The 21,775-nt window shown below is 52.1% G+C and overlaps 2 protein-coding genes across 5 annotated transcripts; both read right to left on the bottom strand.

Annotated features, from left to right (window-relative positions):
• Positions 1–114: 114 nt before the first annotated feature.
• LOC119103659 (pentatricopeptide repeat-containing protein 2, mitochondrial) lies at positions 115–9,314 on the bottom strand. 4 transcript variants are annotated; one of them, XM_037227273.1, is made up of 9 exons: positions 9,264–9,314; positions 8,337–8,531; positions 6,552–6,777; positions 5,914–6,016; positions 4,731–4,925; positions 3,853–4,041; positions 2,039–2,155; positions 1,662–1,769; positions 115–352 (listed from the first exon to the last, which is right to left on the bottom strand). In XM_037227273.1, the coding sequence occupies exons 2-9, from the start codon at positions 8,404–8,406 to the stop codon at positions 212–214; spliced, it is 1,149 nt and encodes a 382-aa protein (XP_037083168.1). In that variant the 5' UTR covers positions 8,407–8,531; positions 9,264–9,314; the 3' UTR covers positions 115–211. The 4 variants fall into 4 exon arrangements, with proteins under 4 accessions (XP_037083168.1, XP_037083170.1, XP_037083169.1 ...); XM_037227275.1 differs by having other exon boundaries at positions 8,337–8,441; positions 9,264–9,297; XM_037227274.1 differs by lacking the exon at positions 9,264–9,314 and adding an exon at positions 9,198–9,259.
• A 1,191-nt stretch (positions 9,315–10,505) lies between these two features.
• On the bottom strand, positions 10,506–16,067 carry LOC119103543 (60S ribosomal protein L17). The gene is made up of 5 exons (XM_037227125.1): positions 16,059–16,067; positions 13,492–13,580; positions 12,963–13,097; positions 11,526–11,750; positions 10,506–10,654 (listed from the first exon to the last, which is right to left on the bottom strand). The coding sequence occupies exons 2-5, from the start codon at positions 13,570–13,572 to the stop codon at positions 10,541–10,543; spliced, it is 555 nt and encodes a 184-aa protein (XP_037083020.1). The 5' UTR covers positions 13,573–13,580; positions 16,059–16,067; the 3' UTR covers positions 10,506–10,540.
• Between the last annotated feature and the right edge of the window lie 5,708 nt (positions 16,068–21,775).

Genomic DNA, 21,775 nt, shown 5'->3' with positions numbered 1-21,775 from the left:
TTGCAGCCAGGTATGCTAACCACGTCGTCTTGCAATCTGGCCACACCTAAACACCGTGTCACGTTTTCAGCAAAAGGGCATTGCCGCGTTTGCTAGACAGTTCAAATACACAGCTTTTAACAAACATTCTGTTTATTACACACGTACACGAGCGTATGTCGCAGAGCTAGAGGCCAGCCTCAGCGTGGTCGGGCCGGCTGGCCGGCCGGCATCAGTCCTCCATGTCGGTGAGGCCGGGCCGGGTGGGCGTGCGCCGCGCCCGCTGACCCCGGTTGAACGAGGCGCCCACGTCGTTCGGCGCCGGCCGTTTCCGCAACCCCAGGATCGGCGACGTTAGCGCGTCCTCCAGGGTCTGGCGGAGGGTGGTGGAAGGTGAGGGCAGCCCGTCCAGGGTCTAGTGGAGGGTGGCGGGAGGTGAGGGCAGCCCGTCCAGGGTCTGGTGGAGGGTGGTGGGAGGTGAGGGCAGCCCGTCCAGGGTCTGGCGGTGGGTGGAGGTTGGCGGGAGGTGAGGGCTGCCCGTCCAGGGTCTGGTGGAAGGTGGCGGGAGGTGAGGGCTGCCCGTCCAGGGTCTGGTGGAGGGTGGTGGGAGGTGAGGGCTGCCCGTCCAGGGTCTGGTGGAGGGTGGCGGGAGGTGAGGGCAGCCCGTCGAGGATCTGGCGGTGGGTGGAGGGTGGTGGGAGGTGAGGGTTGCTCGTCCAGGGTCTGGTGGAGGGTGGTGGGAGGTGAGGGCTGCCCATCCAGGGTCTGGTGGACGGTGGCGGGAGGTGAGGGCAGCCCGTCGAGGATCTGGCGGTGGGTGGAGGGTGGTGGGAGGTGAGGGTTGCTCGTCCAGGGTCTGGTGCAGGGTGGTGGGAGGTGGGGGCTGCCCATCCAGGGTCTGGTGGAGGGTGGTGGGAGGTGACGGCAGCCCGTCCGGGGTTGGCGGTGGGTGGAGGGTGGCGGGAGGTGCGGGCAGGCCGTCCAGGGTCTGGCGGTGGGTGGAGGGTGGTGGGAGGTGAGGGCAGCCCGTCCAGGGTCTGGTGGAGGGTGGTGGGAGGTGAGGGCTGCCCGTCCAGGGTCTGGTGGAGGGTGGCAGGAGGTGAGGGCAGCCCATCCAGGCTCTGGTGGAGGGTGGCGGGAGGTGAGGGCAGCCCGTCCAGGGTCTGGTGGAGGGTGGCGGGAGGTGAGGGCAGCCCGTCCAGGGTCTGATGGAGGGTGTTGGGAGGTGAGGGCTGCCCGTCCAGGGTCAGGTTGAGGGTGGCGGAAGCCTCGGACCGCCCCGGCACGGGGCCCACACCGCGCGGCTTAACACGCTCTTCTTCGTGAGATGTTTTGTCATTCAGTGCTGTACTCTGTGGTCAGATCGTATCAGCCGCCCAAACCTCGCCAGTCTGCTCCATGCGTAGTGCAATGAAACTCTCCTTCTCCGCGACGCGAGATTAAAATAAGACAGCGCGATACAACAACGGTTGTTGTACGCCTCAAATTTGGCCATGACTAATAAACCGGATTTTTTGGATTTGTGAACACACTAAGAAAAAAACGTCGAAGGAATATCTTCCATGCGGAATGCACAGCTTCATCAAATACCGCTCCACTGTGCTCCAGCTCTAAGCTCTCAAACGAGGACCGCTCCAGCACACGCCACCGCACCTGTCAGCGCGACAACTCGTCGTACTCACCGCGTCCCTAGTGAGTCCGTAGCTTTGGAGGCCTTGTTTCACGCTCTGCCACTTGGCGTTCACCTGGGCGTCATTTTTCCTTTGCACAGAAGCCTCGACGCGGTCAACCTGCCGACGTGAAAACGCTGACGGGATTTCTCAGCACTTGTATGGGGTTTGAGCTGCTGTGGCCATCTTGCAGACCATTCGCTGCGGTCCACAGCCCTGCCCTTCATAAGGCATACAACCCTCTAGTTTCTGGGCTACACGCCCACAAAAACCTGCAGTTTATTCCGTGCGGACTATCAGCGCTATCAAATCCCGCCATGCCACTGGTCATGCGGCGTACAAGGTCAAGAAAAATATAGCTGTCGAGTCGCTCATGTGAGGACACTCACGGCGTCCGAGACAACGGCGAAGCCGTCTCGTAGCTTGTACGGCAGGTCGGCCAGCAGTGGTTGCCCCAAGGTCTCCACCGCCTCGGCCGGCCGGTCCAGGTCGGCCAGGCTGAGGGCCTGTCGGTCAGGGGCAGCCGTCAGGCACGGCGCCGGGTCAGTTGCAGTCCGAAGTGACGTCACGAGCCCGATGACGTCAGGCACCAGGTGGCGTCTCGGGCGTCGGGTCAACAACAGCACGCCGAGCGGAATACGGCAGGCCGATGCCGGACTAGAGACAAGCTCTAACCGTGCTTCAGGTAGACAGATACCCCCGCCGCCGCGAGGCCGAGAGACAGATACCCCGCCGCCTCCATCCCCCTGACAGACCGACCACGGGTTCCTGTCGCTGGCAGCACGGAGAGCCCACCACCGCGAACCACGCACCCCGGGGGAAGTGGACATCCCGAACAAAAGGCGATTGCTTCCCAACTGGCTCCCATGGGCCGTCCGCGCCCCTGCGAGGCCACGGACGGCGGCATGCCGGCCTGCGGTCACGTCAGGTCAGGTCAGGTCGGGTCGGACGCCGTCACACCGGCCGCCATCGGCCGTCCGCGCCCCGCGAGGCCACGGACGGCGGCGTGTCGGCCTGCGGTCAGGTCAGGTTGGGTTGGGCGCCGTCGCACCGGCCGCCTGCGCCCCGCAAGGCCACGGGCGGCGGCATGTCAGGCCAGGTCGGGTCGGACGCCGTCACACCGGCCGCCATCGGCCGTCCGCGCCCCGCAAGGCCACGGACGGCGGCGTGTCAGGCCAGGTCGGGTCGGGCGCCGTCGCACCGGCCGCCATCGGCCGTCCACGCCCCTGCGAGGTCACGGACGGCGGCGTGTCGGCCTGCGGTCAGGTCAGGTCAGGTCAGATCAGGTCGGGTGCCATCGCACCGGCCGCCATCGCCCGTCCACGTCCCGCAAGGCCACGGACGGCGGCATGCCGGCCTGCCATCAGGTCAGGTCAGGTCAGGTCGGGCGCCGTTGCACCGGCCAAGACGGCCCGTCCCGTGCGGCAGCGTACGGCTGCCCTGGGGCCAGTCGCACGGGACCGGACGCAGTGAGGGAAGCCCGGCCGGACGACAAGGGTGGGACGTCGAGACACACAGCTGACAATGGGCAACGACGGCTGATGACTTCTGAGGAAACGCGATACCAGATGGCGAGATGCCGATGACAAGGAGTGCGTGGCGTGCAAACGTGTGTAGCAGTGCGTGATTGAAGGCCACGCTGGTGCACCGCCTATCAACATGCCTCGCAGTGTGACGATGAGAGGGGAGCCAGACGTCACAGTCGGGCCTGGCCGCCGTCTCTTTACAGTGGGTCTGGCAGTGTGACGATGAGAGGGGAGCCAGACGGGGCCTGGCCGCCGTCTCTTCACAGTGGGTCTGGCAGTGTGACGATGAGAGGGGAGCCAGACGTCACAGTCAGGGCCTGGCCGCCGTCTCTTTACAGTGGGTCTGGCAGTGTGACGATGAGGGAGGAGCCAGACGGGGCCTGGCCGCCGTCTCTTTACAGTGGGTCCGGCAGTGTGACGATGAGAGGGGGGCCAGACGTCACAGTCGGGGCCTGGCCGCCGTCTCTTCACAGTGGGTCTGGCAGTGTGACGATGAGAGGGGGGCCAGATGTCACGGTCGGGGCCTGGCCGCCGTCTCTTTACAGTGGGTCTGGCAGTGTGACGATGAGAGGGGAGCCAGACGGGGCCTGGCCGCCGTCTCTTTACAGTGGGTCTGGCAGTGTGACGATGAGAGGGGGGCCAGACGTCACGGTCGGGGCCTGGCCGCCGTCTCTCACCAACAGGTCTCGCAGCAGGGGCTTGGCCGTGTCCCTCCGCCGCCGGAGGAGCCGCAGCGCCTCGTCCGGCGCCCCCTGGCGCAGCAGCAGCGCTGCCGCCAGCGCGACGGCCCGCGGCGACGTGGCGTGTCCCACCTCCTCCAGTCGCAACAGCAGGTCGCGCACGTACTCAAACGACGCCGCCGAGTTCTGCGGCGCGAGCGACGACGCATCAGGGTCGGGGTCGGCGTCGGAAGCAACGAGTCAGAGTCGCCCTCGGGCTCGCCGAGGACAAGTCGGAGTCGGCTGAGTGGGAAGGGGAACTCAGAGTCGCCTCCACAGGTCAGTCAGGGTGGCCGTGAGAGAAGTCGGTCCCATTCAGTCGAAGGAGGTGGGTCGAAAGCACCTCGCGTCGGTGGCGAATCGGAGCCCATCTTGGCGTGCTAGTCAGTGTCGGATGAGTCAGGGATGGTCTCAGAGGACGAAACGGACAGCTTTCGATGAGCCAGAGTCGGAGTCAGCTTCACAGGCCGAGAGAGAGTAGTAAACGGTACGAGGCAGGAGTCACGAGTCGAGTCCCGCCGTGAGTAAAGCCAAGGGACAGAGGACGGCTTTGGAATAGTCATCTCATTGAACAGCCTGCTGACGAGATTTGGTACTCGTATGTCAGATAACGTATTCGAATAAAAAACATTCCGTAACAGTTGACTGCACCAACGCGCTCACCGGGCTGTTCTTAGTGGCAGCAGTGTATCAATGACGTTCGTTTAGTCTAGCATTTTCTTCTTATAATTTTACTAAATGCGGCCCAATGCCTTAAAGAAAGACCAAATGCTTGCGAAACCCAGCTCCACGCACACCGGCCGTGCATACTTGTTCTCAATGCCGCCAGCCCTCACCAGCTGGTAGCAGGCGGCCATGGCCAGGGCGACGCAGTCGGCCGGGTACTTGGAGCCGTGTAGCTGCCGTGTTTGCACCTCATCGAAGGTGTCCAGCACGTCCTGGTACCGACCCTGCTTGTACAGCAGGTCCAGCAGCAGCGTGAAGCTCGTCAGCTGGTCAAAGAAGCCGTCCAGCTCCGGATTTCGGAACGCCTGCGGAGCGGAGCGGCATTGTCGCAGCTTCGGACAGGGGGACACCGAGCGGTAGCCGGGCCACGCCTGCGGAGCGGAGCGGCACTGTCGCAGCTTCGGACAGAGGGACACCGAGCGGCAGCCGGGCCACGCCTGCGGAGCGGAGCGGAATTGTCGCAGCTTCGGACAGAGGGACACCGAGCAGCGGCCGGGCCACGCCTGCGGAGCGGAGCGGCATTGTCGCAGCTTCGGACAGGGGGACACCGAGCGGCAGCCGGGCCACGCCTGGGGAGCGGAGCGGCATTGTCGCAGCTTCGGACAGGGGGACACCGAGCAGCAGCCGGGCCACGCCTGCGGAGCGGAGCGGCATTGTCGCAGCTTCGGACAGGGGGACACCGAGCGGCAGCCGGGCCACGCCTGGGGAGCGGAGCGGCATTGTCGCAGCTTCGGACAGGGGGACACCGAGCAGCAGCCGGGCCACGCCTGCGGAGCGGAGCGGCACTGTCGCAGCTTCGGACAGGGGGACACCGAGCGGCAGCCGGGCCACGCCTGGGGAGCGGAGCGGCATTGTCGCAGCTTCGGACAGGGGGACACCGAGCAGCAGCCGGGCCACGCCTGCGGAGCGGAGCGGCACTGTCGCAGCTTCGGACAGGGGGACACCGAGCAGCAGCCGGGCCACGCCTGCGGGGCGGAGCGGCACTGTCGCAGCTTCGGACAGAGGGACACCGAGCGGCAGCCGGGCCACGCCCGCGGAGCGGAGCGGCATTGTCGCAGCTTCGGACAGGGGGACACCGAGCAGCAGCCGGGCCACGCGCTGTGGTCTGGACAGGACGCATAACAGTAGGAGGAACGATCTTGACGCATCCTTTTACATAAAAAGATTCTCTCGTACGCTTTTCTGCCCGATGAAACCTGCGCTACACAGTTGTGGCGAACACGATTACACGTTTTGAATGAGCTCATTTTGTGTTAGCGTCATAATGAGAGCGTTCACCGAAGTTCTGCTTACCTGAAGCGCCTGATCTGCCAGCCGATGGTGCCAGTACATTCGCATGACGACCGGACCAAAGACGAAACTACCGAATCGCACCGATGAAGCTTGTGAATGCAGCCTGTAAAACCAGATGTGCTGTAAAGAAATGGCAGAACTAATAACAGCAGTTAAAACAGCCGTGGGGAAAGTGAAAAGGTTTATTAAACCCAATGAAAGGCTTAAAGATTACAACAAAGCAAAGGGATGAGAGAGCTGGCATTAGTGCAGATCGACTGCCAGACTGACAGGGATGGCGATGAAAAGGGTTTCACCGGCCAGGATAGCAGGGTATATTCATTACCTGAGCAACACCCGGTCTAAATGGGAACAGTGTCGCGTGTGCGCCCGAGTCGTTCGGGGGTCACCGACCGGGCAGCGAGCGGAGCCAAGCGGACCGAGCGCAACGGTGGGAGGTCGGACACGTGCTAGGACGAGCGCAGCGGCGCAGGCGCGCGCCCAACAATACATGCGACATCGCGTCAGCGATGGCTTGGTGGGGGCTGCCTTAAATTGGAACATCACCACCAAATGCGTGGCAAGAGGCCACGATGGGTCATGCCCCAATAGTAAGACAGCGTTCATTTGCCAGAGACCATCGCCCGCGCAGCTGTCACCTGGTTATCATGCGCGTGAGGAGCACTTGGTCTTGCTCTTCAGCTTCGGCCACGTGTACCAGCTGACGTAGCTCCTCTGAGAAGGCCATACGCTCAAGGCCACTGGCGAACTTCTCCAGGCGCTGATGGAGCTCATCCTTAGAGTCGGCCAGACGCCGGCCCACCTGGGTCCGCCGCTGGCGGTACTCGTCCACGCCCAGCCGACCAGCGCCAAACAGGGTGCGAGCTGGCGGCACAGACAACTCGCTGCTGAACACCATCAGCTCAATTGCCTCATGACTGCGCCATGATGACCTGCTTCACAACACATGTACCTGTTGGGCCAATAGTGTAAAAATTATAACTCAAGCCCATCAGGAATGAAAAACTAAAAACATGGCTTGGTGCAGAACCATAAATTGGCACAAGATGAGCACTGCACTACATGCTTTGCAGCATGTTATGACAGGTGATGAGCAAATAGACATGGCAGCCAATGCCCAAAGCAATTGAATTGAGAATTATAACCAATGCCACTGACCTAGGGGTCCAGTATAAAGGTTCAACTGAGGGCAAAACTAACTAAGCTTTACTTAAGGGCTTGGTTTCATGCACTAGTTTCTGGTGCTCATTTCACATTCATTAATGACAGGGACTGCAAAAGACATGTTCCACATACTTTTTAAAGGCTGAAGTAGGGTAACCAACCTAAAATAACCAAGGTCAACATTCTGTTTTCGGAATATACCGCTTTGTGTTTCGCTGACACTTACTCAAATGGCAAAATAGGGACAATCTTGTAGGTATTTAGTCACCTTAATCTCACAAAAGTCAAACAAGGTCACTGACCTAATTGACATTTTGCTTAGGACAGGTGCAGCAGCTTCACAGTGGTTGCATGAGGAGGTGTGGGGGGCACTTAAGACATCAATCTGCAGTTTGGCCTTGTTTGACCTATTTTATCCAAGGTCATGACCTAGGGACATCAATTTTTGGTACAGGTGAATTCACATACAGGCCAACACACTCTGTGAATTTGGTGTCTCTAGCTCTCCAAACTTCTGAGATCTAAAGGGTGAGGGACAAATTGACATCCCATCACCCAGTGAAGGATATTCAACTGGTCACCCTAGCGTGTGTTAACTGTTGGCGAATATCGATACAATACACTTGTGTATCCATTTCCGGAGCATGGAAATGTGTTATGGAGGTCATTGCATAGCAAAGACCAGAACCATATGGAAAGGGTGCAATATTCAGTTTTATATATAGCTAACACAGAAGCCTTGTTGCATACAAGCTCATTACTTGGCTTGCTTAACAGGCCAGAGGACCTTATTCAGGTTCATGAAAAAGTTCGCATATTTGGTGGTGATTAGACAAACCAATCCAGGTGGCTGATAAAGATGTTCCAAATGTTTGACCTGCTGACCAGTTGGAGGTCCAATGCATTGAGACTCTAGTCATGTCAGATATGCTTGTGTCCTGGCAATGATGTCACTTACCACTGCTTTGTTTGCATGCAATGCCTTAACAATGCAGTTTTCACTGGGCATGCATCTCTGGTTGTACATGAGCTGCCAACCAGCTACTAGCATGGGACATGGAAGAAGCTCAGGCTATTCACACAGATCATGGTTTCTTATCTAGCAAGGCACTGTGATTTTTTATATCAATCCTTCGTAACAATATAAGTACACCCAATTGAACTGCATTTGGACCACATGCTTGCATGTGGTGACCTAAAAATGGCAATACTTGTAGGCCAGACTCAAGAGATCAATCACCATGTATTTAAAATCTTACCGTGCCGGGATACAGCATCTCTCCGCCTCCCTAAAGCTCTCAAGGAACTAGGAATGATGGAGAACATCATTTCAGAAGTCAGGGAGCAAACTGATGAGCCAAAAGCTTAAAGACAAAAATATTCATTAGCTATAGTCTTGCTAAAAACGCAAACCACATGATTACGTTTACACACTGTGATATGACCCTTAATCTCTGTGAGGAAAGTCGAGAGTATAAGGTAGGGTCTAAAAAACTGGCATATGACGCAGACATGCAAGTTTTTGGAAACGGCCTGCTGGATCGCTTTAAAACCTTCACCAATGGATTCTGTGCAATAAGGTGAATCATGGGGAGGCAATAATGAGACCTGACCTGAGGTCAAACACCTCAAAAATGTGAGGGGAATATTTTACAAGCCAATGCAGACAGCTCAGATTTTGGGCCTACAGGACCAAACACTGTGGGACTTAACCACTGGATGCCCCATACCTGATTCCCTCTTGCAGTTCCAAATTTGGTGATGCTAGATCAGGTCAAAAGTCATCAAATTTCACAAAGTCCAAAATTATTGCTTACAGACAACCTATAGCTCAGGACCTACTGGCAGTGACTAGCCCAGGAGGTTCAGAACTATAAGTTGCCCTCAAGCAAGAATTTTGGACTTTGTGTATTTGAAGGCCTTTGACCTGACCTGGGGTCCCCAAATTTGGAACTGGAAGCCAGAATCAGATACGGGGCATCCAATGGTGAAGGTCTCACAGTGATTGCTCCCGTAGGCTGAGGACTGAGTTGTCTGCATCTGCATGTAAAATTTTCTCTTCACATTTTCGAGGCATTTGACCTCAAGTCAAGTCTCAACATCACCTCCCCATGACTCACCTCATTGCACGGAATCGATTGGTAAAGGTTTCAAGGCGATCGGGGGAGCCGTCTTAGAAAACTTACGCGTCTGCGTCACATGCCGATTTTCTAGACCCTCCCAGAGTACAACAACGCGGCACCGGACGGTAACGCGCCAGCTTTGTATTGCATGCGCCGCCCAGAGGAAAATATAATCCGCAACTAAATCGCAAAATGGCCAGTTAGAGCACTGACGCCATGGAAAAGAAATACAATTGCAGATTGCGCATATCGCGCATTGCGTGTAGTACCCCTGTGCGAAGCTTGCGTCGATCGGTGCTTGCTGTCTACCGATGAGCCTTGTATCAACTATGAAAGTGTCATCGTGTATCCAACACCATTGCTTTTCCCACCAGGGTGGCGTTCCCCATCTGCAAAGTACCAACATCAGTTGTCACCTATGAGGCCGCGAGTATCTACGTCAAACATCAGCGACTATCTCCAAACCGCAGGGGCTGTCGTGATGCACTTACATCTAGCGTCATAGCTTGCAACTTGTGGACAGCTGTTGGCGATGGGGAACGCGGCCCAGGTGTAAACCAAGCACCATGGACGGTTCTCCACAGGCGCGCATCTGCGCGCTCACTTTGGAAGATGAACGCCGGATCCATGGCACGTGAAATGGGCTGACTGGCACTTGGTTTAATTTCGCTGACGCCTGCCGCACCGCCGACACATGGGTGTGCACGGTCTTCGCAGGCTTTTTCGCCCCTGGCCTTGGTTCTCTTCCTGCTTCGGGTTCTTAGATTCGAGGTGACCCATGACATAGCGCATCAATACCTCTAAATATCGCGCGACTACCACTCCCGACGCACACTACGCCGTCTGGACAGCGCCGTGCTGGCAGGATACTGCCAGTCCTCGCCCCCAACTCTCGTGGGCGTGGAAACAAGCGGCACTAATCAATCGTATGGTGCTCCCTAACCGCAGTGTCGTGTCTGAGAATGGAAGGACTGTGTGGATGCTCCGTTTGTCCGCTCCTCAGGATGCCCTTCCATTCTTCAGGATTCAGCTCCACAAATGATGTCCAACATCCGCATTGTTGTTGCTGAAGGCATTCGTGAAGGTGATTTCCTCGCCGACCCAATAATTTTCAACACACACTTATCAAAGCTGCCGCTCACAAAATCGCTTCTACGGAAATATCAATCAGTTAAGATTGGACTCCAGCACGTCAATCGATTCGCAGCCTAATCCTGGTCAGGTCTTCATCTCTGGGCTATCGTCGTCCGCTAGCACTCATCCACATGCCATGCATGCCTCCACACAGCATTAAAACACTCAGCGCGCGATGTTCAGCACTCTGTATTCTCGTGAGACAGTTAATCGCGCATCTCGCGCTTTTGCCTGGCCAGCTTCTTCTTGGAGACCTTCTTCTTAGTGGGCTCGTCGTCGGTGACGCGCGACACGACGTCCTGCTTCTCGGTCAGGATCACCTGCCGGAGAGGGGTGCCGCCGTCAGCTGGGCCGACCGCGCGGGGCCGCAGGCGGGGTCACGTGTACGGCGGCGCACGAGCCGAGGCGGACACAACACCGGCATACCGAGCGGGGGACCGACCAAACGTCGGCATACCGAGTCCGGACCGAAACAACACTGGCACACCGAATAGGGGGGGGGGGGGAGGGGTGGACACAGCACCGCCACACTGAGCGGGAGCGGGGGGGAGGGGCCAACATAGACCCGGCACAACGGGTTCACGCTAAGCGGGAGGGACGAGGGGTCAACACAAACCCGGCACGAGCCGGAGGCGGACATGGCACCGGCACACCGAGTGGAGTTGGGGGACACAGCCGATTGCCACTCGCTCGGATCGGGTGAACGCTACGATTTGATAGTGCTGTTGTGGTCTTACAAAGGATTGCTTTCAAAGATTGCAAAACAGATTGCTGGCAGCTATCAGCTTTCAAAAAGGTAAAAATGGAAGTGGCTGCCCTTGGAACATGTGTAAGGCAGGGACGGCAATGCTCAGTGTGCTTTCACCAGCAGGGGAAATCGGAACACATTCAAACGCCGGCCGCACGAAAAATACAATGTATGAACCTTGCACAATTTCGAAACGCTCTCGCCCTGAAGAACTTTAGGAACGAGATCTACACGCTACCAACACACAACGTCCCGATCGCTCCAAGCTGACCAAACTGATGACACAGTAACCCAGGTTTCACAGAGTACACAACCATAAAGTGACGGTGACGCACGCCCGCCGGCCCACACCGGCCTTAAATTAATCACCATCGTCCGGGCAGGCGACCAGGAGCGCGCCGTTTCCTAACCAGCGTACGGGGCTGCACGGGTAGAAGTCTCACCTCGACGTGGCATGGGCTGGCCATGTAGGGGTTGATGCGTCCGTGAGCGCGGTACGTGCGCCGGCGCATCTTGGCCGCGCGGTTGACCTGGATGTGCTCCACCACCAGATGGTCCACGTCCAGCCCCTTGAAGTCGGCGTTGGCCTCGGCGTTGCGCAGCAGCTGCAGCAGGTGTTCGCACGACTTCTTGGGCCAGCGGCCCTGCGTGGTGCCGAACGCCTTGGCCTGCAATGACGTGGATGTGGGAACGGCGCGGCAAGGTGCGGGCCCAGGCGGACCGGGAGCAGACCGGGGCTGGTGCCAGCAGCACGTGGCGACGCATCTAGTGGTGGGAATGGGTACGGCAGACCACCAACTGGGACAGACAACCAAACTGTTTCTTGTGAGGGATTTCAGGGCAGATTGCAGATGACCTGCATCTGGCTGTACCACCAAGAACTTAAGATCACTGAACGTTTGGGACTACGGCTTTGGCATACCAATGGAGGACAAGATTTGCAACCATTGAACAATCCACGTGACTGGCGCAGTTGGACGTACAGGGGCAGCGCAGCCCAGAGGCTCCGCAGGTGTGCGGCTGTATTTCTCAAAGGCTCTTTGGCTTTAGGGGGAGCAGGTATTCAAAACCAGTTTTAACTGAGGCCTATTGTCTGAAACTTCAGTGTTCCTTGGCGTTTTTAACCCCAATACATTTTGTTCTCCACAAATATAGACCGGAAAGAATCTAAAAATTGTTCTCTGTGTGCGACATTGAGAGTATGAGACTGTGTTGTTCCAGTGTGCCATTTTTAATACTGATGTTTCCTTTCATTTAAAGTGCATTTACATGAATTCCTGCATATGAAAAGTAGCACTTTTGTTGAGTGCCACCCATTGTACTATTCTTCCCATTGTACTATCTCTTCTCCCTCAAAGATAACCTAAATAAAGCTGTAATGACCTGCAGCACTTAAATGTTATACTCCGCTACCAGAAATTTTTTTGGAATTCCCCACACTCGACCACAGTCCAAACTTCCTACTGATGCATCTGTATATGAGATCATTAGCACCACCACTTCTGGTGTTAGGTGGGGCCAACAAAAGCTTTCCTTGGTGGAAGTTGGGTGCCACACATACCTTGGTCTCCTCTGATTCCATTAAAATCCCTCATAAGCTGAGACCAGTTTTTTCGGCCACATTACGATGTTGCCAGAAAATCGCTACTGAATGGTGGCTTACAGCAAACATTGGTTATATTGAAGCACAACCTTTAAAAAATGTATCCCTTGTCATCAAAAAGGCATGGAATCAGTCATTACAAAGAGGTGTCATCAAAAGCACAGCCAGCCAGATCTTGTCTGCCAGGCCACTGATGCTACATGCATTGGGACAAGCTTGAGCACCACCTTGTTGATTATTCAAGACTGCACCCCCACTGTTATCTGTTGATGCTGACCTGGGCACAACGTCCAACTCCGCCGCTGAACTTGGTGAAAGGCACACACTCCTTGTGGCCGATCACATTCTTCAGGTAGCGGGTGGCCCGCCTCAGGGGCATCTTTTTCAGCACCTTGGCCGTTTCATAGGTGTTCTGTAATTAAAAGCACAAATATACAACATAAGCTTACATTCCCTATCTTAATACCTATATATAATAAAAGACTGATAGCTAACATTCCCTAACTTCATAACAAAGAAAGACTGGGATGATGAAGCAATCTCAATGCCAACCCTGCATAGCAATACTGGTTTAAACTACTGCACATCTACAGCTTGGAGACTACCCATCCATCAACATGAAACACACGATCATAAAGTCAAACTTGATTTCAACTCTAATACAGTCACAGACAAAGCCACAAAAATATATCACTGGACAAAAATACATCAAGTTTATGATATTGCACCCTTGTAACAAATCTACTGTGATAATGTCCAAGCTGAATATGCAGGCAAACAGTTCAAGTACAGCACAAGAAACACACCTTAAAGTGTGCCCTAAGGTTGTCAAACCGAGACTTGCAGCTCTTGGCCTGATTGGCAGGCTCCCTTGCGTAACGTCCCATCCCTGGAACTGAAACACAAACATCTTTGTTAGTCCAATCGACCCCGCGCAGCAGCTCAATACATTTGCCAGAGCCTATCTGTACTTACCCTGAGTAACATGGATCATCTGCAATTTGGTGGGTTTTCCCAAATTATTCCAAGGTGCCACACCTCAAGTTGGGGCAGGCTGAGCCAACATCTACACACAACCAGCTGCATTCTAAAAGCTTGGAATCCAATAGTTTCATTGTGTGGGCCATAGAATACTCTGCTGAGGTGCCAGGCTGGCAGTTGTGCAGTGTTGCAGGCAGTGTCTCCGTTCCCCCACACACACCATCAGGACAGATCAACAGGGACTCAAATGTGGATGGACTTGCCTCACCCATGTGAGGCAAGGCTTGCTCTTGCCCTGGACTGGCAACTTATGAGTGAGAAATGTTGTTGGGCTTTGACACTTTAAATGTGGTTTGGTCTTGCTCTCCTTCTCAGTTCTTGCCTCCCCCCCCCCCCCCTTGTTCTGAACTGGCAGCATTGATGCAATGCCTGGCATGGTGGAGCTTCTATCCTCTCCTTAGTCATGCGGCACTACCAGAGAGGCTAGTACCTTGTTGCACACTCAACAGAGCTGATTAACATGGCCACCACAACTTTTGCCAAACAATCATACCCAATCATACCCTAAGTCTTTGATTTGCAATACTGCTAAAGTAGAGACTGAACCTGGACCTGTGCCGTCATACATGCATCTTGCCTACAACACCGTGGGGTAAACCAGAAGTGTCCTTCCTGCAGAAGCTCCTGCAAGAATGTGGGACTTTCAAACACCTGACTACATGCACTATATACATTCTGCTGGTGCATGGCTGCAAAATTTGGATCTTGCTTGACATGGTCCCCTGGGTCATACAGGGGGAGGGCACCCACATGAAGATGCATGGTATGTCAAGCAGAAAAGCTGCCATCAGGTGTACTATATGGCCCAGCATGACCACTGTGCCAGACCCTTACTCTCATGGAACACCATGTAATGGGGATATGCATGCCTCTTGGCACCTATAAACTGGACAAGTGTGATATACATCTGAGGGCAAACAGGGCCAGTAAGCCACAATGTGGGCATAAGCAAGCTCATTTGTGTTATAAGAAGGCAACCACACATTTCAGCCTGCACAGTTTAACCTATGGTATCAGATACCTGATGTAAATGTTTCATCAGAGTCAATGTCCTAGTGAGGCAACGCTGAACTAAGTTTAAGAAAGCTGAGCGGCCAAAGGCACACCCAGTTACTCTGACATGGCAGCTACCAGTATGGGGGCAAGTCAACCTTTGTCCACCACACTGATATTCAATGCCACAAGATAGTGCATGAACAGGGTCCATTTTAAAACCATGCTGTCCCCAGTGGAAAATGATGTGTTTACTTTAAAATGTTCTCTAGACAAATGGTCTTCTCCCAATTCATTTTCTTCCAATACAAAAAGCATGTTGTCCACCCTCTGGTGATTAAGCAAAAAAAATTTCAAACTCAGTAACCATAGCTTGGCTCAAACCATCCTTGACCTGAACTGTTCATACAATGTATTGCATTAGGTGGGCCTTAAATGGCTCATACCGGTACTCATTGCGTGAAAAATTCTGTACATGTTCTCAAATATATGTCCAAAGATGACATGTAGCCTTCTTCTATGCTGATACTTAAGAGAAGACACAGTTGTTGAAGGCTGGGTTACACCTGCACTTAAACAATATGCCATTGTAGAGCCATGGCATCTTGGCTATGGTGTCTGTGGCATCTATGGAAACCATCTGCATTTAAGTACTACCTACAAGCATCCTAATATGATAGTTACCGTTAAGCTATTGCCATTAGGTTAGTGACTATTATAAGGTCCCTTCCTAATAATGACCTAAGTGGTTATCCTGGAGATAATCACTGACCAACATATTCAGCTTTGATGTTGCACATGGCTAATATAAGACACCTGTCACAGTTTCCTACCATGAGCATTTGAAGTAGAGATATCCATGGCATTCTACCTTGTTCTTTAATGAATTATGATCATAAAGTGAGGCAAAATGGATAGATGAACAAACAAATCATTCCAATGGAAACATGACATTTCATCTACATTCTATATGGAAACGCAAGTAGCAAGCTTTCCAGTTAATAAACCTGTTAACATCTTAACTTAGCGTGCCATGGACTCGCATATGCTGACAAAAATATCAGTCTAAGAGACAAATTCATCAAATCCATGAAAAATTCCGTTTGTGAGAAAACTAAGTGCACCCAAAGGATCAGCGAACCGAAGCACGGTAGGTGCACACAGTACCAGCGCACGAGACGAAGTCGGAGTTCGCTTCGACACTCCCCGACCGTCACACTTCACAGACCCAATGCGTGAGCCGATCAAGGAATACAAATTAAAAAACAATGTTTGAATCTAAATTCACGACAACGATAACGAAAGCCGTAAACCCAATGATAAGTATAATGCCGACAACCTCTTACCAGTTGTTTAGACGGAAAGGCCAACGCCGCCGGTTCGAGAAAATATCGCAAATTATACCGGTCGTAATATCACGGTTCATCACTTGGAAGGCCGATAAAATGCAATTTTATGAAATTTTTATGGCGGTTGAAACATATATATCATGGAAACAAAGCCTCCATGGCCGTACATGGGCTAGACTCAGGTGTTCCACGGAGCAGGTTTAATAAATGTAGTATTGAGCTCGGAGAAACGGTAGTGGTAATAACACAATAAAAGTGTGATTTGGCTTTTGTAGGGGATATTGAATGTAGACTTGCGACTTCTAAAATGTAAGACCTTTTTCGTTTTTAGTGAAAGTGACGTCATTTTAGTACACGGGAAAATGAATCCTCTTGTTATGCGTTGAGTTCGTCTACAAATATTACGTGCGTCATATATAGAACTTTATGTCCGCGCCGTTACCGCTACTCCGGACCCCGCGTACACATCTTCGTACAAGCGGCTTTGAATCCTCAGCCCTCGCGGATGTCTGGCGTTGCTGCGACTAATGTGTCTGGATCTGTAGATGAATGTTGAGTGCAAAAAGGATTTCAATTAAACCGAAATCGACGTTAGATAGAATACGGCTCAAAAAGTATTCTTGAGGAATCGGGTATGTACGAACGTAATTGCATTCTTCGCTGGGATGGATAGTGTCTGTGATATCGAACCAGGGCAGAGGGCCAGTCTACAAAAATAAGTTCACTGCTCCATGTGCTTACGTGATGTAAGTACTTAGCTTGGGGCAGGCATATGCTGAACTGAGGCCAGGTCAAATTTTTTTGAATTTTGAACTTAATTTAGCCTGATCTTTATCATGTGTCAGTTGTGAGCTTGCTCACAGTTTCCTTATGTGTAAGAAACTGGGCTGTCAGATGTATGGCTTGCATGCTCTGAAATTGCTACTGAGATCCTGGCAAAGCATTATCATCTAGGTAGGAGCTGGTGTGTGGAGAGAACTTGCAACATTTTCATGAAGCTTATTGCTCATGCAGCAGTGAGTAGTTGTGATGTAAATGATGTTTTGAACCTGGTGTGGAATATGCCATTCCCACCACCTTGAAAGCATTGTGGGGTATCATCCTAAGATGTTATGGCAAAGGCAGTGTGTGCCAAGAGCATTCTTTCAACCTCCCTGTGCATGTTGGTCTGCAATAAGTGCCAAAGGCAGAGGGGATTTGGTTAAAACTGCAAGCAGTACTGACATTGTCAATCATGTTGTTAGGAAGTGATGCATATGGAGGCTGAGGAGGGCCTCTATCACAGTGGAATGATAAGGACCTCACTTTTGAGGGATTCTCAGGTTTGTTAGTGTATTTATGTTATGCATCTTTGCTTTGGCACAGCATTGCCTTACAGGCCTGCAGAAGCCTGTGATTCTAAGGTGGCCATATGGTCAGGCAGTGGGATTTAGGCTCATGTGTGTTAAATGGAATATTTGGTGTTGGTTCACATTGGTGCCTAATGCTAGAAAAAATTGTACATCATTTGTTGTGTTTAAGGCAAAACATATTGTAAGTAATCATACAACAGGTAGATTCATGCTCCTACCTTCAAATTTTAATAACTATGATAGTGACCCCCTGAGCCCCACACTCACCCCACCGCCTTGACTCCTCAGCACTGTTTCTGTGCTATCATTGGGTAAGTACAATATTTCTGCTTATCAAGAACCTTAAAAAATGTATGGGGCCAAGGTAACAATAATAATGCAATGAAAAGCGTTTCTTATCGCATCTAGGTACGTTTATGAAACAGATAAGCCAGAATAGTCCAGAACATAGCCTAAACTAGCTTAACCTAATCTAACCTGACCTAACCTAACCTAACATAGCCTAACCTAGTCTAGCCTAACCTAACCCAGCCTAACCTAAACTAACCTAACAACCTAACCTAAGCTAACCTAACCTAACCTGACCTACCCCCCACCCCATCCCCTTTGACCCAGTGTCCCATTGGCATCCATGTTCCATGCCATATATATGTACCATATTAAGAAGTTTTGTTTAGCTGCCTTATTCTCATTTTGCTTTTCATTTCCATCCAACAACATCATTTCCCCACCATGGTGACAAATCTACAAACAATATGGAAAACCGCTTGGATATGCAAGGAACGTATTTCATTGCATTCTTGTTACCTTGGCCTCGTGCATTTTTATGGTTCTTGATGTGCGGTAATGTTGTAATCACACAGTACTGTTGTGATCGTGTGTAACAATGGCGCCAGGGTCGCGGTTGCCGCGTGTTTGTGGCGCTCGGATGTTTGCTATCGTAGTTACTTAAGTTCCAAGGTAAGAGATTAGATGACCTGTTTTTATGTTCTGCCTTAAAAATGATGATTGATGTACAGTGCTCTTTTTTAACATGAGGTAGCAAGGTATACCCTGATCAAATATATATTTTGTGACAACACCATTCCCATCATATTATCTTTTACAAAGGTGCCTGCATACACTCCTGCTGAGGCCTCCACTATTCTCAGGGTGTCCTTGGGGTGCAGGATAATGGGGAGGGAAAGCAAAAACATGACAGTAATTCTCACAAAGGTCTCAGAAGGCAAATTTTTGAAAAGCAAGTGTAATTCTACAGCTTCCATTTAAAAAAGGCATTTCGATCTATCTCCCATAATGCTTTTGCACCCTGAGCAGCTTACCTATAAGTTTCTGGAAGAACAGTATTTAAGTTCACACTTTTCACTTGAGTTTACTTGAGGAGATGGCACTCCTTTATTGTAAGTTAGGGGTTTTTTTTTGGCAAAGAAAGTCTGTGACTTACTTCCTTTACATATATTAGACCAAGGTCTGTTTGGTTACAAGAATGCTTCTATGGCTTTGAACATGGTTGGTACTTGGAACATTGCCAATGGACATCTATGAGCTGGAAAGCACAGGTCATTTTTAAGTAGTCAATCTTTTTGCTAACACATTGTCGACAAGAAGATGTCAGTTTACAGGCCAGCACAGTTTGACCCAGTTTGCCCAAGATTTCCATGCTTTTGTTGTATGCCTGCTGAGGTGACACTTCTTATGTGGTAGAGAGTGTATTCGCAGCAGCCAAGATGACACAGAACCCATGCTGTCAACAGCACTCATTTTTGTCATCAGCACAACAGGATTCTTGCCATTATCTTTTATGTTGAGTCAATGTTAGGACTTCATGCCTGCATGATACATTTGCTCAAAGGACGTAATTTGGTCCTTGTTAGAACCAAATGGAACATTGGCTTTTGCAAATGTTTGTAATTTGACCCAGCACAAGTCTTGAGAACTTTCGCCAACCCTGACTGATAGGTTTTGATATTGCATCGCCAATGGTGCTGATATTGTGCCTGTGTGGGTAATCTTAGCCTGTTTTTTTTGTTGTTGTTGTTGGTGGTGCGCATAGCCACATGTGGATTGTTCTGGCAGAAATTGCATTGTTTGCACAGTTCACGTCATAAGATCATGGCTTTAATGTTGTCTGTAATTCCAGACGGGCGCGGCTCTTCGCTACCGTAGCTGACGAGGCCGATAGTGGTCTGCCGCGCTGCTGACAACAGCCTGCCGCGCGGTGCCGTGTCGAGTGCCGCCCGTGAGCGCGGGAAGAGAGCGGCGGCGGCGGCCGGCCGGCAGTGCATGGCCGCGCGGCGGCGGCGGCGGCCCGTGAGTGGTGCGGCACCAGCGAGGTGCGGGCGAGACCGGGGCGTGCCGAGAGCCGCCGCCCGGGCGGCCCGGTGATGGTGATGAGTGCCTTCAGCCAGCTGGACCTGGAGAAGCGGCTCTCGCAGCTTAAGGACACGGCCGAGAGCATCCAGACGCTGTCCGCCTGGTGTCTGAAGCACAAACACCAGCACCGGCGCATTGTGAACAGCTGGTTCAAGATCATCAAGCGAGGTAGGTGGTCTGGCTGACCCGCCAGAGACTCCTCGGCACACTGATGTCACTGTGTCATCGGCAATTCAGGCTCCTGTGCCGGATTGTTGGTAAGAAAATGCTTGATGTTTGATAATCACAGTTATGTGGAACATGATTCATGGAAAACCAATTATTTTCACTAGAAATGAAATCCTGGCCATGCCTTCGCTCACCCCTGTTTGGGCCTCCAGCCAATACGGTGGCCGCTAGCACCGGAGGAGGGTTCATGGCGCAGCCGGGGGTCGGACCTACTTGGGAGGCGCACGTCGGAGCTGTGGTCCCAACCATCTATCAAAGTGGGAATTTTGACTTGGGGATTCATATTTCAGGGTTGGAGTACTTTTGCCAACCAGTTTGGAGGTGGAAGTTTGTATTTGCTTCCATGTACGAGGTGGAATAAAAGGGAAGCTTAATGCGTCGGCGGTAGTTTTGCTTGTAGAGATTGACTGTTTCATGTATGCTTTGATAATCAACAACAATCAGGCAAAGTCATTGACTAGGCTCATTTAAACTTGCCTTTAATACAATACATACCTCACAACCAATGAAAACTACTAAATTACTCCCGATCTACTTTTTCAAGAGCACTCTGTAATCCGTATGTTGTTTACCCTCGCCTTGATGATGGGATCCTCCCCCCCCCCCCCCCCCCTCTCCATGGTTTCATGGTTGTACTGAGGATGCCTCTCCGGAATGTAGTGCAATCGTGCATTATATTTAAGCAGTCTATGAGGCATTTATTGCGTGTATTTTCAGGCCAGAAACGTGTTCCTAGCTTTTCTGGTGTCGGAGCAGCGGCTGTTTTTGAGGAACACTGTACGGCGATCTACGGCCTGAGTGGCCTAAAAACTAGTACCAATCGCGAGATTTCGTCGGGACCAATCCGCGGGTGTTCTCTGCTAAGCTCCGTCGTCATTATTTTGGAAACGCCAGGCGGGTCGCCTTAATCCTCCGCATCAGTCCGCGTTATGAAAACTAACGATGTCGCGGAGAGCGCGCGGTGGGCCGACATTGTTACATTAACGGAGTCATGTACCATAAATGTATGCTCAAAGCACGTAAAAAGATGCATCATTGTACGCCATGAATGGGACGAGAAACATGCTTAAAAGGAATATTCTACATGAGAACATATTGTAAAGTGGAGATGACCGCTCCAGACAACACAATTTCTGTTTAGTAAATATGCTCAACACGTCGTTGTTTGATTACGTCATCGCCTTGTAAAACACTGATAGCCAGTTGAGGGCCGTTATATCTGGAAATCGTGTTCACGAACGCCACACTGAACGGTTCTGCCATTATATTTGTATTGTCGTTGATCGCGGCGTAGGTAATGGGATACCAGTATTTCAATAGCGCTACAGTGGCGTCACGGATGCCTGGGTGACCTTGAAATAGTCCTTCCTCAAATAAAAGCACATCTTCGCGGTCGCATAGCTCCGAAACCAGAGGTGTGTAGGTCTTAAGAAGGGTAGGGCTGTGAACTTCGCCGAATGATTTCAAGATGGCTCTTTCAGCTTAAAATACCTTACAGATGTGGAACACCCCCTTTAAGTGTCGTTTCGTTGCAAAGCATGGTCTCGTAGTTGTGATGTTGTTAAACTGAATAGTGCGACTTTTGGATCTGGTGTTGGAACAGCACCGGTTTTTTTAGGAATACTGCATGGGCGATCCACGGCCGGTGCGGGCGGGCGGGCGGCAACCGACGACACCACGGAACGCGCGCGTCAGGCCGACCTTGTTACATGACATTCATGACGTATGGCTAACTTAATGTTAGCCATATGTCA

This window comes from Pollicipes pollicipes, unplaced genomic scaffold (genome assembly GCF_011947565.3).
Source record: "Pollicipes pollicipes isolate AB1234 unplaced genomic scaffold, Ppol_2.1 Scaffold_5724;HRSCAF=6776_pilon_pilon_pilon, whole genome shotgun sequence".
NCBI classification, from domain to species: Eukaryota; Metazoa; Arthropoda; class Thecostraca; order Pollicipedomorpha; family Pollicipedidae; genus Pollicipes; species Pollicipes pollicipes.
Note: the sequence above shows the minus strand (reverse complement) of the source record. Positions and strands in the feature narration are given on the sequence as shown.

Coding starts and splice junctions, on each gene's coding strand:
- LOC119103659 (XM_037227273.1), bottom strand. CDS start 8,406: ATGATGTTCTCCATCATTCCTAGTTCCTTGAGAGCTTTAGGGAGGCGG. Junction 4,926..5,913: donor TGGCAGATCAGGCGCTTCAG/GTAAGCAGAACT, acceptor TCCGCTCCGCAG/GCGTTCCGAAATCCGGAGCT. Junction 1,770..2,038: donor TCGCCGTTGTCTCGGACGCC/GTGAGTGTCCTC, acceptor TCACGTCGGCAG/GTTGACCGCGTCGAGGCTTC.
- LOC119103543 (XM_037227125.1), bottom strand. CDS start 13,572: ATGGGACGTTACGCAAGGGAGCCTGCCAATCAGGCCAAGAGCTGCAAG. Junction 11,751..12,962: donor GAGTTGGACGTTGTGCCCAG/GTCAGCATCAAC, acceptor ACGTCATTGCAG/GCCAAGGCGTTCGGCACCAC. Junction 10,655..11,525: donor CCAGCCCATGCCACGTCGAG/GTGAGACTTCTA, acceptor CCTCTCCGGCAG/GTGATCCTGACCGAGAAGCA.